The following is a 16,140-nucleotide window of genomic DNA, read 5'->3' on the forward strand; positions in this document are numbered from 1 at the left end:
TAAATTAGCTAGATTTCATCACAGGCAGTGGTCATGATTTCATCATATATTTTTGTAACCACTATATTAGCTAGATTTCATCATAGACAGTGGCTATGATTTCATCATATATTTTTATAACCACTAAATTAGCTAGATTTCATCACATACAGTGGCTATGATTTCATCATATATTTTTATAACCACTAAATTAGCTAGATTTCATCACAGACAGTGGTCATGATTTCATCATATATTTTTGTAACCACTAAATTAGCTAGATTTCATCACAGACAGTGGCTATGATTTCATCATATATTTTTGTAAATTTAGTTCCCTTTGCACTACTTACAAGATTGTCTAGATTAATGTCTTGTCTGTTATGGAATGAAAAATGTATAAGCTACAATGTGATAGTTTGAAACATTGTACTTTCCACAGTAGGTTATTGTAATCTTATAAACTACCTGGTAATGTTGGTTTGTATGCAGGTTGTGTGGAATACTGTATATTTTGTGGAATTTGTTTTCCTGTATTTTCCTTCTTTTTCTAATTTCTGTCCTCTACAGAAAAATAATATTGTCATTTCACTTTGTAGTGTATTTCTGTGTACGGAAGTGTTAGCAAAATGAGCTGATAGTGATACTTTATTTTCAGTGAAAATCAAATACATGTACAATTTACCTTATGAATGAAATTATCCACTCTTTGCTATTTTGAAATGTATAGGATCAGTTGTACTGTGATCAATTTACTATGTCCATATGACAAAACTATTTTTTTCTGTGAATTAAAATTTATTGGCAACGTGTATGCAAACATTCAAGTTTTACATGATATATTAAAGCAGTATACACTTGACAATGCTGACATGATATTATTGAAAATTTGGGAATCACTTCCAAAATGTTTGATTCTGTGAATTGAAATATTCATTTGTAACTCCAATCTCATAGTCCATGAACGTTCACCCTTGCATTAAAATTCATATCTAAGTCACACAATAGAATACATTAATGATTTATATGCCAATTTGCAATTATGTATTCCTTGCTTGCCTTTGTCTAGAGTGATTTCATACTGTAAATTATTATTATTATAATTACTAAATTAACACAAAAACAATGGTTTCATTTTATAAGCAAAATATTCCTGGCTAACAGTAGAAGGGGGTTGTAAATATGTTAGAGGTGTCATTACTATTGATAATAAGGCTAAAATACCACTATTATCATGATGTTAGCCAAGAGACTTGTCTTGGTGTTACTATCTCAAGAAGCTCTCTACACCCAAAGACTTGTCTTGGTGTTACTATCTCAAGAATCTCTCTACACCAAGAAACTTGTCTTGGTGTTACTACCTCAAGAAGCTCTCTACACCAAGAAACTTGTCTTGGTGTTCACTATTTCAAGAAGATCTCTATACCAAGACTAGTTTTGTCAAGGTGTTATTATCTCAAGAACCTCTCTACACCCAGAGACTTGTCCTGGTGTTACTATCTCAAGAAGCTGTCTACACCAAGAGACTTGTCTTGGTGTTACTATCTCAAGAAGCTCTCCACACTAAGAGACTTGTCCTGGTGTTACTATCTCAAGAAGCTGTCTACACCAAGAGACTTGTCTTGGTGTTACTATCTCAAGAAGCTCTCCACACTAAGAGACTTGTCCTGGTGTTACTATCTCAAGAAGCTGTCTACACCAAGAGACTTGTCTTGGTGTTACTATCTCAAGAAGCTCTCCACACTAAGAGACTTGTCCTGGTGTTACTATCTCAAGAAGCTGTCTACACCAAGAGACTTGTCTTGGTGTTACTATCTCAAGAAGCTCTCCACACTAAGAGACTTGTCCTGGTGTTACTATCTCAAGAAGCTGTCTACACCAAGAGACTTGTCTTGGTGTTACTATCTCAAGAAGCTCTCCACACTAAGAGACTTGTCCTGGTGTTACTATCTCAAGAAGCTGTCTACACCAAGAGACTTGTCTTGGTGTTACTATCTCAAGAAGCTCTCCACACTAAGAGACTTGTCCTGGTGTTACTATCTCAAGAAGCTGTCTACACTAAGAGACTTGTCCTGGTGTTACTATCTCAAGAAGCTGTCTACACCCAAAGACTTGTCTTGGTGTTACTATCTCAAGAAAACCTTTACACCAAGAGATTTGTCTTGGTGTTACAATCTCAAGAATCTCTCTACACCCAAAGACTTGTCTTGGTGTTACTATCTTAAGAAGCTCTCTACACCCAGAAACTTGTCTTGGTGTTCACTATTTCAAGAATCTCTCTACACCCAAAGACTTGTCTTGGTGTTACTATCTCAAGAATCTCTCTACACCCCGAGACTTGTCTTGGTGTTCACTATTTCAAGAATCTCTCTACACCCAAAGACTTGTCTTGGTGTTACTATCTCAAGAAAACCTTTACACCAAGAGATTTGTCTTGGTGTTACAATCTCAAGAATCTCTCTAAACCCAAAGACTTGTCTTGGTGTTACTATCTTAAGAAGCTCTCTACACCCAGAGACTTGTCTTGGTGTTCACTATTTCAAGAATCTCTCTACACCCAAAGACTTGTCTTGGTGTTACTATCTCAAGAAAACCTTTAGACCAAGAGATTTGTCTTGGTGTTACATAAGCTCTCTACACCCAGAGATTTGTCTTGGTGTTACTATCTCAAGAAGCTCTCTACACCAAGAGACTTGTCTTGGTGTTACTATCTCAAGAAGCTGTCTACACCAAGAGACTTGTCTTGGTGTTACTATCTCAAGAATCTCTCTACACCCAGAGACTTGTCTTGGTGTTACTATCTCAAGAATCTCTCTACACCAAGAGACTTGTCTTGGTGTTACTATCTCAAGAATCTCTCTACACCAAGAGACTTGTCTTGGTGTTACTATCTCAAGAAGCTGTCTACACCAAGAGACTTGTCTTGGTGTTAGTTACTAGAAATATACATATACAATCTATTATGACAGTGTAGGGATAGTTGTGAAATTAAAAACACATTGCTTAGTGACACTGTTTATGTGTCTAGAAAGAGTATGGAATTTAGTTTCAGAAATACCAGTATATATTTTAAAAAGTAAATTATTTGATACTGTTTTATAATCTAACCACCATAGATCATGTACTGTGGAAGATGTTACTAGAAATTTACAATCCATTGTGACACTGTGTGTATTGATATTTATAAAAGTAAAAACACATTGTTTAATGACAGTTTATGCCCCGGTCTACATCAGAGATGTATTCATAGATCATTGTTACTGTGTGTTGGACTAGCTACTACTAGATAGCTTTTCAAACCACTTGGTTGTATCATCTCCTATTTTTGTAGCACTGAATCTATATTTGTAATTTCTTCCACTCTAGACACACACACTTCGTATTTGAGTATTCCCTACTCTAGACAAGGCCATCCTACTGACAGTGCTAGCTTGGGTCCAAATCTATGTTTGCAATATTATTTCTTCCACTCTAGACATACACACACTTCATATTTGAGTATTCCGTACTCTAGACAAGGCCATCCTACTGACAGTGCTAGCTTGGGTCCAAATCTATATTTGCAATTTCTTCCACTCTAGACACACACAAACACACTTCATATTTGAGTATTCCCTACTCTACATCAGTCCATCTTATTGACAGTACTAGCTTCCTCTTAAGGTCCTATTTTTAGTAAGAATCTCCATAACTTGTCATAAGCTGATCCAATTTTGATGTATATTTGTAATATTAATGATGTTGAAAATGATTAGGTTGACATGAAATGCAGCTATTATTCTGTTCAGTGTGGAGACAGACTGAACATTATTACAATACATGTGTACCAGTGATAACTTGCACCAGTGCACACATCTGCTATTGGTAGTGTGGTACAATGTCAAAAACATTATTACGTATCTGTTGGTGAATGAGTATGAGAATGTTGAATGTACATGAAATCTCTTGAAAAGACTTACATTTCACAAAATTTGCTGTTTTGGATAAACATGTTATAATAACCTCATAATAATGCACGAATGCCAGTATGGCAAACTCAGGGTATTTGCATTCTTTCCTAGAGTGTTTTCTGCCACACTTTACTCACAAAATATACATGTACTTATGTAAATACCCAGAGTATTCCAGACTGACACTCACTTGCCATTAAATTCAGTCATAACATGCGATTATTTGTGTCAATTCAGATAAAGTGTGCTCAATATTGGCCATTGGGTGATGACAACACAGACGATGGTATTCTGACATTTGAAGAGGAACAGATTCGTGTAGCACTATTAGATGAAGATGTGAAGTCTTACTACACTGTCAGAACATTACAAATAGAAGATATGCAAGTAAGTTACACTGTTAAAACGTTACAAATAGAAGCTACATGTATGCAAGTAAGCTACACTGCCCATGGGCAATATAAGCTTCATCTGAAAGCTGTCTGAAGTAATGGCCAAAGCTTTATGTGTATTTCCAGGCTACAAATAGCCACCATAGATCATATTCTACGTCAGATTTCCATCATAGATGATTTACACTAAAGACAGTGTCTTTTCTTTACAGTCGGGTAACACTCGTGATGTTTTTCACTTCCACTATACTACATGGCCGGACTTTGGACTTCCTCAGTCTCCTTCTGCATTTCTGAATTTTTTGGCAGCCATCAGAACATCGGGATCATTGGATGGTGGAGATGTTGGTCCTCCTGTGATTCACTGTAGTGCTGGTATCGGTAGATCTGGCATGTTTTGTTTGGCTGATACGTGTCTGGTTCTGGTAAGTATATGTTGATCTACTATATTTTGTTTGGCGAATATGTGTCTGGTGTTTTATTTACTTAAATTATTTATTTACCAAAGAGATTACAACAGGTGTACACCCTATAACAGTCATCTCATACAATTGACACAGACACAACATTAATACAGTGACATGTACCAAATACATGACTTGAAAAAAGAAATTTTACAAATATTTACAATTGGTATATCCAAAACAAGTCAAAAAAAGAAATAAAATGTTGATAATTATCTGTCATTATGCAAATTATGTACACCCACCAAACCTAATATGTGCACCCACCAAACCTAATATGTGCACCCACCAAACCTAATATGTACACCCACCAAACCTAATATCTACACCCACCAAACCTAATATGTACACCCACCAAACCTAATATGTACACCCACCAAACCTAATATGTACACCCACCAAACCTAATATGTGCACCCACCAAACCTAATATGTGCACCCACCAAACCTAATATGTACACCCACCAAACCTAATATGTACACCAACCAAATCTAATATGTACACCCACCAAACCTAATATGTGCACCCACCAAACCTAATATGTACACCCACCAAACCTAATATGTGCACCAACCAAATCTAATATGTACACCCACCAAACCTAATATGTGCACCCACCAAACCTACTATGTACACCCACCAAACCTACTATGTACACCCACCAAACCTAATATGTACACCCACCAAACCTAATATGTGCACCCACCAAACCTAATATGTACACCCACCAAACCTAATATGTGCACCCACCAAACCTAATATGTACACCCACCAAACCTACTATGTACACCCACCAAACCTAATATGTACACCCACCAAACCTAATATGTACACCCACCAAACCTAATATGTGCACCCACCAAACCTAATATGTACACCCACCAAATCTAATATGTACACCCACCAAACCTACTATGTACACCCACCAAACCTACTATGTACACCCACCAAACCTAATATGTACACCCACCAAACCTACTATGTACACCCACCAAACCTAATATGTACACCCACCAAACCTACTATGTACACCCACCAAACCTAATATGTACACCCACCAAACCTAATATGTGCACCAACCAAATCTAATATGTACACCCACCAAACCTAATATGTACACCCACCAAACCTACTATGTACACCCACCAAACCTAATATGTACACCAACCAAATCTAATATGTACACCCACCAAACCTATGTTGACAAGATTGTTATGTTGTTTGTTTACAGGTGGAAAGAAATCAAGATATGGATAGCATAGACATTAAATCTATCTTACTTGAAATGAGAAGATATAGAATGGGTCTTATTCAAACTCCTGACCAACTCAGGTTTTCATTCCTTGCCATAATTGAGGGTGCTAAGACAATCCTAGAAAAGGGAAAGCTGGATCTGCCAACTGATACGGTATGTTTCAGTAAAGATTTCATGTTACTACAATATTAACTGATTAAACCTGTAGTTATAGTTAACCTAAACTTTAATCGTTAAGTTAGTACTTTGGTCACCAGTCCATGAACAGAAGAAGATAGACAACTTACCTTCAGTGTCTCAAATCGGACTCAAGCCTTACACCTGACGATATCAGAACTGGTTATTGAGGGAGGGTATTGCTACTTTGAGGGTCATGTATCCATGTCTTTGGACTCAACATGAGTAATTAATTAACACCATTAACTTCTACACACTGTTGCATAATAAACAAGAATTCTGATATTATGAACATTCAAATCAAATTGTTTAACAGGTACCAACACTTGATATTAATTTTATAGCATGACTTTTGATATCACTTTACAATACAATCTTTATTGTATAACAACATACCATAGCAAACGTGGTAAGCATACAAACATGAATAACTTGACTAAATAATTTATTTCTATTTGTCCTTTCTGCTTCAATCAAGACGTAGAGTTCAAAGAAATTACATAATTCATCCAAATTAAGTATTTTGTTTAACTTTAAATAAGAAATGATAGAACTGTTGATGTTTAAAATTGTATAATTGTTGTTCATAGGATGTTGGTGATGTTGATTTGAAATTGTCAGAAACACAAAGTGATTCACCGCCACCATTGCCTCCAAAGAAATCAAAGAGCCAAGAATTCTCACCAGAAAAGAATAGCACCGAAGCCAGTAATAATCCAGACACAGTAACAACAAAGACAGTTGAGGATGAAATCGTTCTACCTAAAGATGAGGAAAATGAGACTGACAGAAGGTAAGTCAAACTAAATGATATTCATTGTGTCAAGAGTTTATTTTGTCTCCCTTCCCAGACACTTCCACGTAGTACCTTGATACATAGGGGGATTAATACAGGCAACCACTTACTAGTTCCTTGTGCATGTATTCATTCACTGCCATTTTTCTGTGATATATAATCGTATGTGTTGTACTTCTAACACAAGAATTTAATTTAAAGGGGCTCAAACTCAGTTTATTCATTTTTGGGTTAGTATTTACTACATATTTAAAACGTACTCACAGTCTTTTACTTACTGAAGCACACTTAACCACTACTTGTGATTGACTGAACTCAAACCTGGTATTAAGATATAACTCAGAAACGATCCAATGATGCAAATTTATCATACGTATCAAACAATGTCCAGGAAATCCCTAGTATGTAATCAACTGTTTTAGTAATGCCAAAAGACACTAGGGAACTTGCAATCGAGACTGAGCATGCTCAGACGCAAAGGACTATGGGATTATCTGTGGTGTATCGTAATACCTAATCTGGAGCTACCGATAAAATAAACCTTCCAAATTGTCAGGGTGACTATGAATTGATTATTTGTGGTTACAAACAATGGATCAATATTGTTTACAATACTAATTGATTACTATTTATTATCATATTTCCCATGATGCAACATTCAACATGGAGGGTTTGCAAGTTCCTTATTGTAATGTAATAGAAGACATGCATTGACATTAACATTATACTGGAATGTGGTTTTATTTATTATTTAAATATTTTCACACAAGTGAAAAGCCGATAAACTCAGCTTGTAACACTTTAAAGATGAGACATTACAAGAAACGTCAACATGTTTTTTTCAGATTATATAGTTATTAGATATTGTAATATAGTAGCCAGTCTATAAGATTCAGGAAGTGTGCATTGACGTAAGAATTATTATATAATATAGATACAGACTTGATTTTGAAGACATGTAGGAAGAACGACTTGTGAGAAAATAAAAAAATTAGATCAACAAGTAAGAGAATGGTATTGATGACATGAATCCAAAAATATGTGCTACAGGCTAAAAATAGAGAGTGTATTGATGTCATTGTGTAGGAGTAGATTTGTCTTTGTTTGTCTGTTCTGATGTAAACAGGCTATGATATATATTCTTGGTAAGCAAATGTGGTTAAAACAGTAGAATTCATTCCAAACTGAATCAGAAATAGAACATCATAGAATTTCTAAGTCCATACTTGGTGGATTTACATCAGAGTTAGGAGAGAAGTGAACATAGTGAAATGTTGACTAAAATGATAACAACATGTAATATATTGGTCATCAAATATCATGAACTACTGAGTAGATTATTACAACATTAATCCTAAAAGCAGTTAAATATTCGTTACAATGTAACATTAACAGTTGTACTCAATTGTTATACTATGTAGCATTCTATCTGTAAACAGGGTTATGACATCCTGGCTCATGTGGTGTTTATGCTTTGATAAGTTTCTGACCCTAATTACATTGTAATTTGTATGTCTTTGTCTCATTCCTGCTTATACCATGAGCAATCAAATGCACTGGTGTTTTTTTCATGGGCTGTATTAAACTCATAATAGCATTGTGCCAGTAATCTCATGCTTGAGGTCAAAAGAAAACAAGAAGGTCGGCTTATTCTCTCATGTAAGAAATGTGTAGTAGCACATGGATAGACATGCCTAGGTTTGTAACATTTATATTTCAGATAACAAGTACTTCAGATCATTGATACAACAATTCTGCCATTGTATATTCATTTTGACTTCATTTTTTTTATTTCTTTTTTGTACCATCAGGAAAGATCAAGAAGTGAGGAAGAGGAAACGTATCGAAAGAAAACATAGCATGGAAGAAAAGTTGGCCAAAATGAGGAAAAAACAAAAACAGAGTGAATCATGGAAAAAGCAAAGGTCCCTATTACAGTATGTTGGTATAGGTGTAACTGTGGTTGTAGGACTAGTTTTTCTTTACAAGTACTATTTTTAAAAATTCTATTTTATAAACCTAAAATACTACAAGAATTACAAATTATATACAGTAATAAGTGTATTTGTAATCTCGAGATCTCGCCATTTCTGATTTTTGTTGTTGTAGTGCTTTCTCATAACAATGAATAGGCCGTTCATATTTCCTCTGTTATTGACTTCAACAAAACTAAAAGTTTTCATCTATAAACAAAAGTCACGCCCTCAAATGTCTACACACTAGTTTCTGTCTTTTCTTTTGTATGTTGTTAGTGATCCCTTGCAAAAATCTAAAAGTAAAACTTACATTATGTGTCAAGTTCACTATTAAATTTTTCTACCATGTCTACCATAGCTCTGTTTGTCATGGGTTTGTTCTGCCTGTTACCATGACAATGTGTTGTGTGTTACCACTTCTTTGTTTTGTTTGTTACTATGGCTTTGTTTTGCCTGTTACTATGGCAATGTGTTGTGTGTTGCCATAGCATGTTTTGGCTGTCACCATAGCTTTAGTTGCCTGCATGTGTTGTGTTAAAATGTTTTACTCAGCATTTCTGACTTTTAGGGACACGCTTGAAAATTTTTATTTCACAACATAATAATAGATGTTACCTTGTTGGCTGTGCACAGATAAATATTACAGAAAGCTTTGTACATAGCAGGAATGAATCAAAAAACCATGTCAGGTGACAATGAGTGGCTACAATGCCATTGGCATCATTAGATTAACATAACAGAAAGATATGGTACACAGCAAGAATGGCATTACGTGTATAGCATGTCAGTTTACTGAACAAATTATACTGCATTAATCACTATCTATTTCATAGAAGTATCTAAACTAGTTAGAGGCTTAGACCATTACTATGTGGTCTTAGAAACACTAGACAAAACAAAATCTGTGTTATATCACCTTTCATAGTATTTGCACAAAGTGTCTCATATTATGTTCTTCAGGAAATGAGTATGGAAATGCCTCTAGAACAGAGTTGGATCTCACTTGGCTTTTTCTAGGAATTCTTGCCATTTAAAGTTGATATTGTCATGATTGTCTGTATAAGTCTGAGTCATGGATAGACCACTTGTTTGCAGTTTCTATCAGTAAAATATATTAGACATTTGTTGGAACATATATCCAGGAGCTTTTATCATCCCAGGGTACCTTCTAGAATCAATACTGTTGACTTTTGTTCGAATTGGCAAAATGTCATTTATGAATCAGTATAAATGACTCCAGTTTTTGTTGTAGTAAAACTAGCTGTTCATCCAGCAAATAATATCTTCATTGTAGGCTACAATACTGACAAATATTATCTGTAAATATGTCTTAGGTTTCAAAAGTGAATGACAGAAACATATATCCTGAAGATGATGAAGTCAAATTAAGTGAAATACAAATTATGTATTTCATGCTAACAGAGTGAAATATAAATGTAATGTATTTCTTGCTGATATGCTCGTCATCTATTTTTGAAGTAATATTATTCTTGTGCAGACTAGACTATATTATCTAGATTCTAGTTCTTTTTGTCAGTTTTTGTCTACAACATGCTATTTTGTGTGTTATCTAATTCATGACATGTGATGCTGTAGAGCCAGAATGAAATATTATACATGTAAACAAAGTAAAAAAATAGAAATTTAATATCTACATGTACATCATCAGTCTAGTTCAATGAATGTCAGGTGTGTTGGTAGAATTACTACTGATGACAACACAAGGAACTTACAATTTACAATATTTATCTCCATGACTATTGCTACCATAGCGATAAATCTTCATCTCATAAATCATAAATTTGCTAAGTAGTACAGAGTAAATAATAAGTATGTTACTAGTTATTTGTGCCTTTGTCGTTCACTAGTATTTTATCAGTTTTAGAAAGGCAGAAGTTTTCCTTCCTCTACTCAGTAGTTCTAAGAATCTCAAAAAAAACAGAAGTGTTTTTTATTTAAAATCTTTGTGTTTAAATTCAGTGTCTATATTTCTTACCTGTAAGAGTACCAACATTTGGTTAATTCTCACAGTACTCATAGATTGTTATCAAGCCAGAGGCACATTTTTTGTTTGTCATCAAGACAGTGATGCTGTATGTCATAGGTTCATGTACAGAACCAACAGTTTTGTGGCACTCTGTCAATGTTTCATCACAGGGAGCTCTTCAAAAATAAGAGCTATTGCTGTACTCTATACAAATGAATATTAAACTTGAATCATGAAAGATTTCAGAGTTGCTATGGAGACAAAACATTTTGTCACTTAAACTCATGTTTTATTCAATATGGCTGCCGCATTGTACTGAAGAACATTTTTGAGATGACGCAGAGTAGGGCAATTCTTTGATGACTGCGCAACCTGAGATTGATTTTCATGTTTTCATGCATGTTCTTCTTTTTCAAAATTTGAAGAAAAATAAATTTGAAGGTCCTAAGTAACCATGGACTTCAGTTATAAAAGTGAATATGTCCACAGATATTGTTAGAATATTGAATTTGAATGTCTTGACAAACCAGCAATGGTAATCTTGTAGCCACTATGGACACTGCTTGCTGATGTATACTAGTAGATATGTAATGTTATCTTGTCATTCACTTTTCTCTTCTGTTATGTAGTGCACCTTATCTTTCTGTAATGTTGTGTTCTGATGTGTGAAATATGTTTGATTTTTTTCACAGTCAGTGTAAAGCTTATTAAACTAAAAATCGAAATATGGCGGCTAAAAATCTTGTATTTTAACCCAGTATGATGCAGTTTTTATGTTTTTGTGGGTTTTTTATTGTTTGTTTTATGTGAATAATACTATGTTTGAGAAAAATGTACATGTAGTTGATAGTTGTTTTGTTTTTTGAATGTTTTGCACAGATGTATTTTTAGTATTTTTGTAGGATGTATGTGATAATGTGGTCTAACTCAGACCTGGTATGTATGGAATAGTGATAGCATAGTGTAAAATATGCCATTAAAGGCAGTCTTAAATATGAGAAAAAAGAATTTTGAGACATAAAAATGTACATGGTTAGCTGAGTACGTTAAAGTTAAGAATTAAAACTAGTCAATTGTATGTGAAATGATTGACCAACTTAGTGAATGGTGCTGGCAATAGGCATTTTAGTGAGTTTGAATTTTTTTGTTGCTAGGTTTTTTTAAATTGTGATTTACTCAGTTTTTGAGCTGTTATGCAATGCTTTGATCAGCAAGTTCTCACTTTTTAAATGAGATATTATGAATATATAAAATTACATACATATGATAATTCTTATAGTATCAGATTGCTCAATCAGCATCACTTTGTGTGATCACTTTCCCTTATTTCTAATGGGAGGGCGCTATTTCCTTACTCAGTGGTATAGTCTTATGTACTTCCCAGCATGCAGTCTGGGTATAATATGGAGTACTTCCCAGCATGCAGTCTGGGTACATTTCTGGTGTACTTCCCAGCACTCAGTCTTGTGGCATATTCCTGGGTACATTTCTAAGCATTCAATATAAAATAAACTTGTAGTGCTTGGAGATGTAGTGGTTTGGATATTTTGCCTCACAAGTCTGTCCAGTTTTGTAGATAATTTTGATGTTAAAAAGTGAATGAGAATGCTTTATCTGTAGAACTTCTTTGATGTCTCCTCGTGGACACCGGTTCAACCCTTACAACCTCCCACATCATATATCAACAGTGGTAAAATCCTTCATGGTCCATCTCAGAATTCGTAGAGCAAGGTGACATCAACTGTACACTATTATAGTGATGTTGTGTGAATCATAGTTACTACAGCTAAAGTTATAGAGCCTGATGAGTTTTCTATTCTGTCTGGTTTCATTTTTAGGCCATCTGAAGAAAAACTTAAGAAACGGCCGAGACATTCCTCTAAATCCTCCACTTGAAAGCTTTGAAAATCTTAACAATGGTGCAATGGGGCAGGAAGATGGTGTCCACCCAGGATTCCCTTGAATATTGTACTGAAGTGCATGCAACGTTTTATTCACTCATACAGTATGAAACAGATGTGTTTGGTGACTTGTTCTTGAGTTTTAAAAACAAAGGTTCACCCACTTACATGTAGTGATTTCCTGTGCTAATATGTGCACCATTGTAGATTTCCACTGCTGAGGTATTTCCAAATTTGCAATACAATTAACAGTATCTGAATAACGAAATAAGCTACACTACTGACAATAATGTTTGTAACCTTGGCAACCTAGGCACCCCTAACTACACAAGGAAAGGTATACGTCATTCTAACACAGTGGACAGTAACATCTGGCGATTTATTAATGTAATGCTGTAATGAAATATTTGTTAGTCTGACAATACACAATTGTGTAAATTGCAAATGCAGTGATTCTTGCACATATGAGAAATATTCCTAATCCTGTGTGATGTAAGAAAAAACACATTTTTGTCAAATTTTGTAAACTACACTTGGCATACTATAACTATGTATGTGTAAAACGAACTGAAGTCATTGATGGGTATATTCACTGCCTTGATGTTGTAATGTTATTTTTACCTAACCTTTTGAGTGTAGAGTTATGACTAGCAGAATTCAAATAAGTTCAAGCCATTCTACATGCTGAATCACACAACCACTGATCCTTGAATATTCTTCTTTGATTTGCAAAACAAAATTCCGACAACATAGCCATACCATATCCAGTGGGTTACATTTTTTTCTGTTCTTGTGAACAATAAGTGCAGCTGTAAATCAAGACAGTTTGACAAATGGTGATAATAAGAACAGTTGAATGGTTACTTGCACTCAAGATATGTGACCATCGACTCTGTTGATCTGAAATTTGTCTTTTGTCCTATTTGAATATACACCAACTCAAAATATGCTATCCACATTTGTGTGTTGCATTGTGTGGAAAGCATTAGTTGTGAAGATGTTTCCATGTATAAAGAACTTGTATGTTTATTTTTAGCTAAACCCTAAAAAAAACTAAGACTTTTGAATACTGCCTATATCCTCCAGGTGGTCAAAGTATGCTAAAATATAAATGGCATATGTACCAGATGGACAACTTATACAGTATATATATAAGACTAAGTCAGTAATATAATGTTGATAACCTTTGACCTCACTATGTTGTAGAGTATCCATTCAAGTTATCAAGTTTTGTGTTGTCATTTGAGTCCACAGAGTGCACATTTGTCAGCTTTCCTTTTTTTTTTAAAAATGTTCACACTATTGACTTGAAAATGAAATCATTAATTCTTTTGAAAAGTGAATTTTAGACTGATAGTGTTCTGTACACGGTTTAAAGAATTTTCTTTTTGTTAAATGCCATCATGATGAAAAAACACTTCTTGTTATTGGACAAAACATAAAAGATTGGATGGTTCTCGTGACTCAATGTAAAGAATTCAAAACTTGGCAACTTTCAGAAATGGTGTACGTATAAACATAGAATATGAAACAAAAAAGTCATGTTATACCTCAGTTTTAATTTTCACAACTTAGTGATTAAACATTGATTCATTTTGAATAAAATAAATTCAAGTATATTATTGACTTGCTTATTTTGTTTTGATTGGACAAAACATGCATGTTATATTAAACACCGAACTCATCAAATACTGATCAATACAAACTTAAAAACAATGAATGCTATGTAGACACAGAACTCGTCAGATGTCATTATGGCAAAAAAATACAGTATTGTTTTGTTACTTTACATGTTGTTATCTAGGCTAAGATATCTGATGTCATTCAGCCCTAACCAGTTCTTGTCTGACAGAGTGCTGGCTGATAGGTTGACATAACATATCATATCTTACTTCTATTTTTGAATGGTAATAATTCATACCAACTGTCTGTATTGCACACATTCACTGTAAAATTGTTTTGTTATGTTATACCACAATTCTTTGTACCTGAATTGAAATATTGTCTCCTAGATGGAAAATAACAACTTTTCCTTTTTTGGTCAGCAAAATAAAAAATCCAAACTAATCTTCATTAATAAAGTAAATAATAAGATAGAAGAATAATTTGATATAGTTTGTACAAAAGGTTCTGATACACAAAAAAAAAGGCTTCTCATAGTAATGATATACTGTGCCATGATGGTAGTTGTTGAGTTGTTACCCCAAATACAATGCAATAATCAGTGGTTTGATCCTATAACACTATATTCAGGTGACAAGAGTTGCATTCTGTCACATTCTGTGTTTGTAGCACATGTACATGTATTTCAATATTAGAACAAATGTGTACACAGAAATAGAAACAACTATTTTCATCCAATTATTGGAAAGTATTCACTGAAAGTATAATAGAAATGAGAACACTGGATCAGATCCAAAGTAGTTGTATGTGGCAAGTTAGTTTGCAATGAAATTTGTCAAATCTTGTATACAATGTGAGGATAATTCATTCTACAAGTTGAATAAAAGATATACATGTATTGTAAACCAATGAGTTGTGTGGTGTATAGAAAATGGACTTTGAACTGAAGTATGATAGTGATCAATGAATATCAAGTATGAATATAGGCCACTAGAGCTAGAAATGTATGCAATGTATATGCCATCAACTGTTGGTTTACGTTGGCTTGTTAGTGCCATTAGGTGATTTTTGAATTTCGGACAGTTTCACTTGTGAACTCTTCAGTTGATTTTCAATTTCCTAAACTGAAAATGTGTAAAATAAAAAATAAAAAAGAAACAAATTGAAGACATCAGAAATTCAAAATCACCCAATGGCACTAACAAGCCACCACAGTTGCTTGGTTTTAATGTGAGTATGGTATGTCTGTCCATAGACCCTACACAAAAGGGTCTATATTTGGTCTATGGTTTGTCATCAGTGGTAGGGTTTGATACCAACTACCAGTACAATTAATGGTCATGTAAACAGAATAGATGTGGTCTGGTGTAAACTTGTGACAGCTGTGTGATCCATGTATTGTATGCAAAACCATGTTTATCCAATGTAAACAATTGTTACTGATACAATTTGAATATGACAACACACACATGTTCAGATCATAGATGTCCACATGGATTGATTAGTCTGTTCTAGGATGAACAGAGTACACATTCACATTGTTGGTATTAATGAATATTTATAAAATAGTACCATCAACAGTGTCTGTTCCCATAAATGATACAGACAAGGTGACTAATGTAAACAGGTTTTAGTGCCCG

At 34.3% G+C, this 16,140-nt stretch overlaps 1 protein-coding gene across 1 annotated transcript in view; it reads left to right on the plus strand.

The window, feature by feature from the left end:
• Nucleotides 1–15,352, plus strand: part of LOC144437454 (tyrosine-protein phosphatase non-receptor type 1-like) — a 25,555-nt gene extending 10,203 nt beyond the window's left edge. Inside the window, exons 5-9 of the mRNA XM_078126397.1 lie at nucleotides 4,166–4,315; nucleotides 4,533–4,745; nucleotides 6,017–6,193; nucleotides 6,808–7,010; nucleotides 8,825–15,352. Of these exons, the coding sequence (XP_077982523.1) occupies nucleotides 4,166–4,315; nucleotides 4,533–4,745; nucleotides 6,017–6,193; nucleotides 6,808–7,010; nucleotides 8,825–9,014 (933 nt within the window). The 3' untranslated portion in view covers nucleotides 9,015–15,352. The remainder of the gene's footprint in view (nucleotides 1–4,165; nucleotides 4,316–4,532; nucleotides 4,746–6,016; nucleotides 6,194–6,807; nucleotides 7,011–8,824) is intronic.
• The last annotated feature ends 788 nt before the right edge of the window (nucleotides 15,353–16,140 follow it).

The sequence above is a fragment of the Glandiceps talaboti genome, chromosome 7 (assembly GCF_964340395.1).
Source record: "Glandiceps talaboti chromosome 7, keGlaTala1.1, whole genome shotgun sequence".
Classification (NCBI taxonomy): Eukaryota; Metazoa; Hemichordata; class Enteropneusta; family Spengelidae; genus Glandiceps; species Glandiceps talaboti.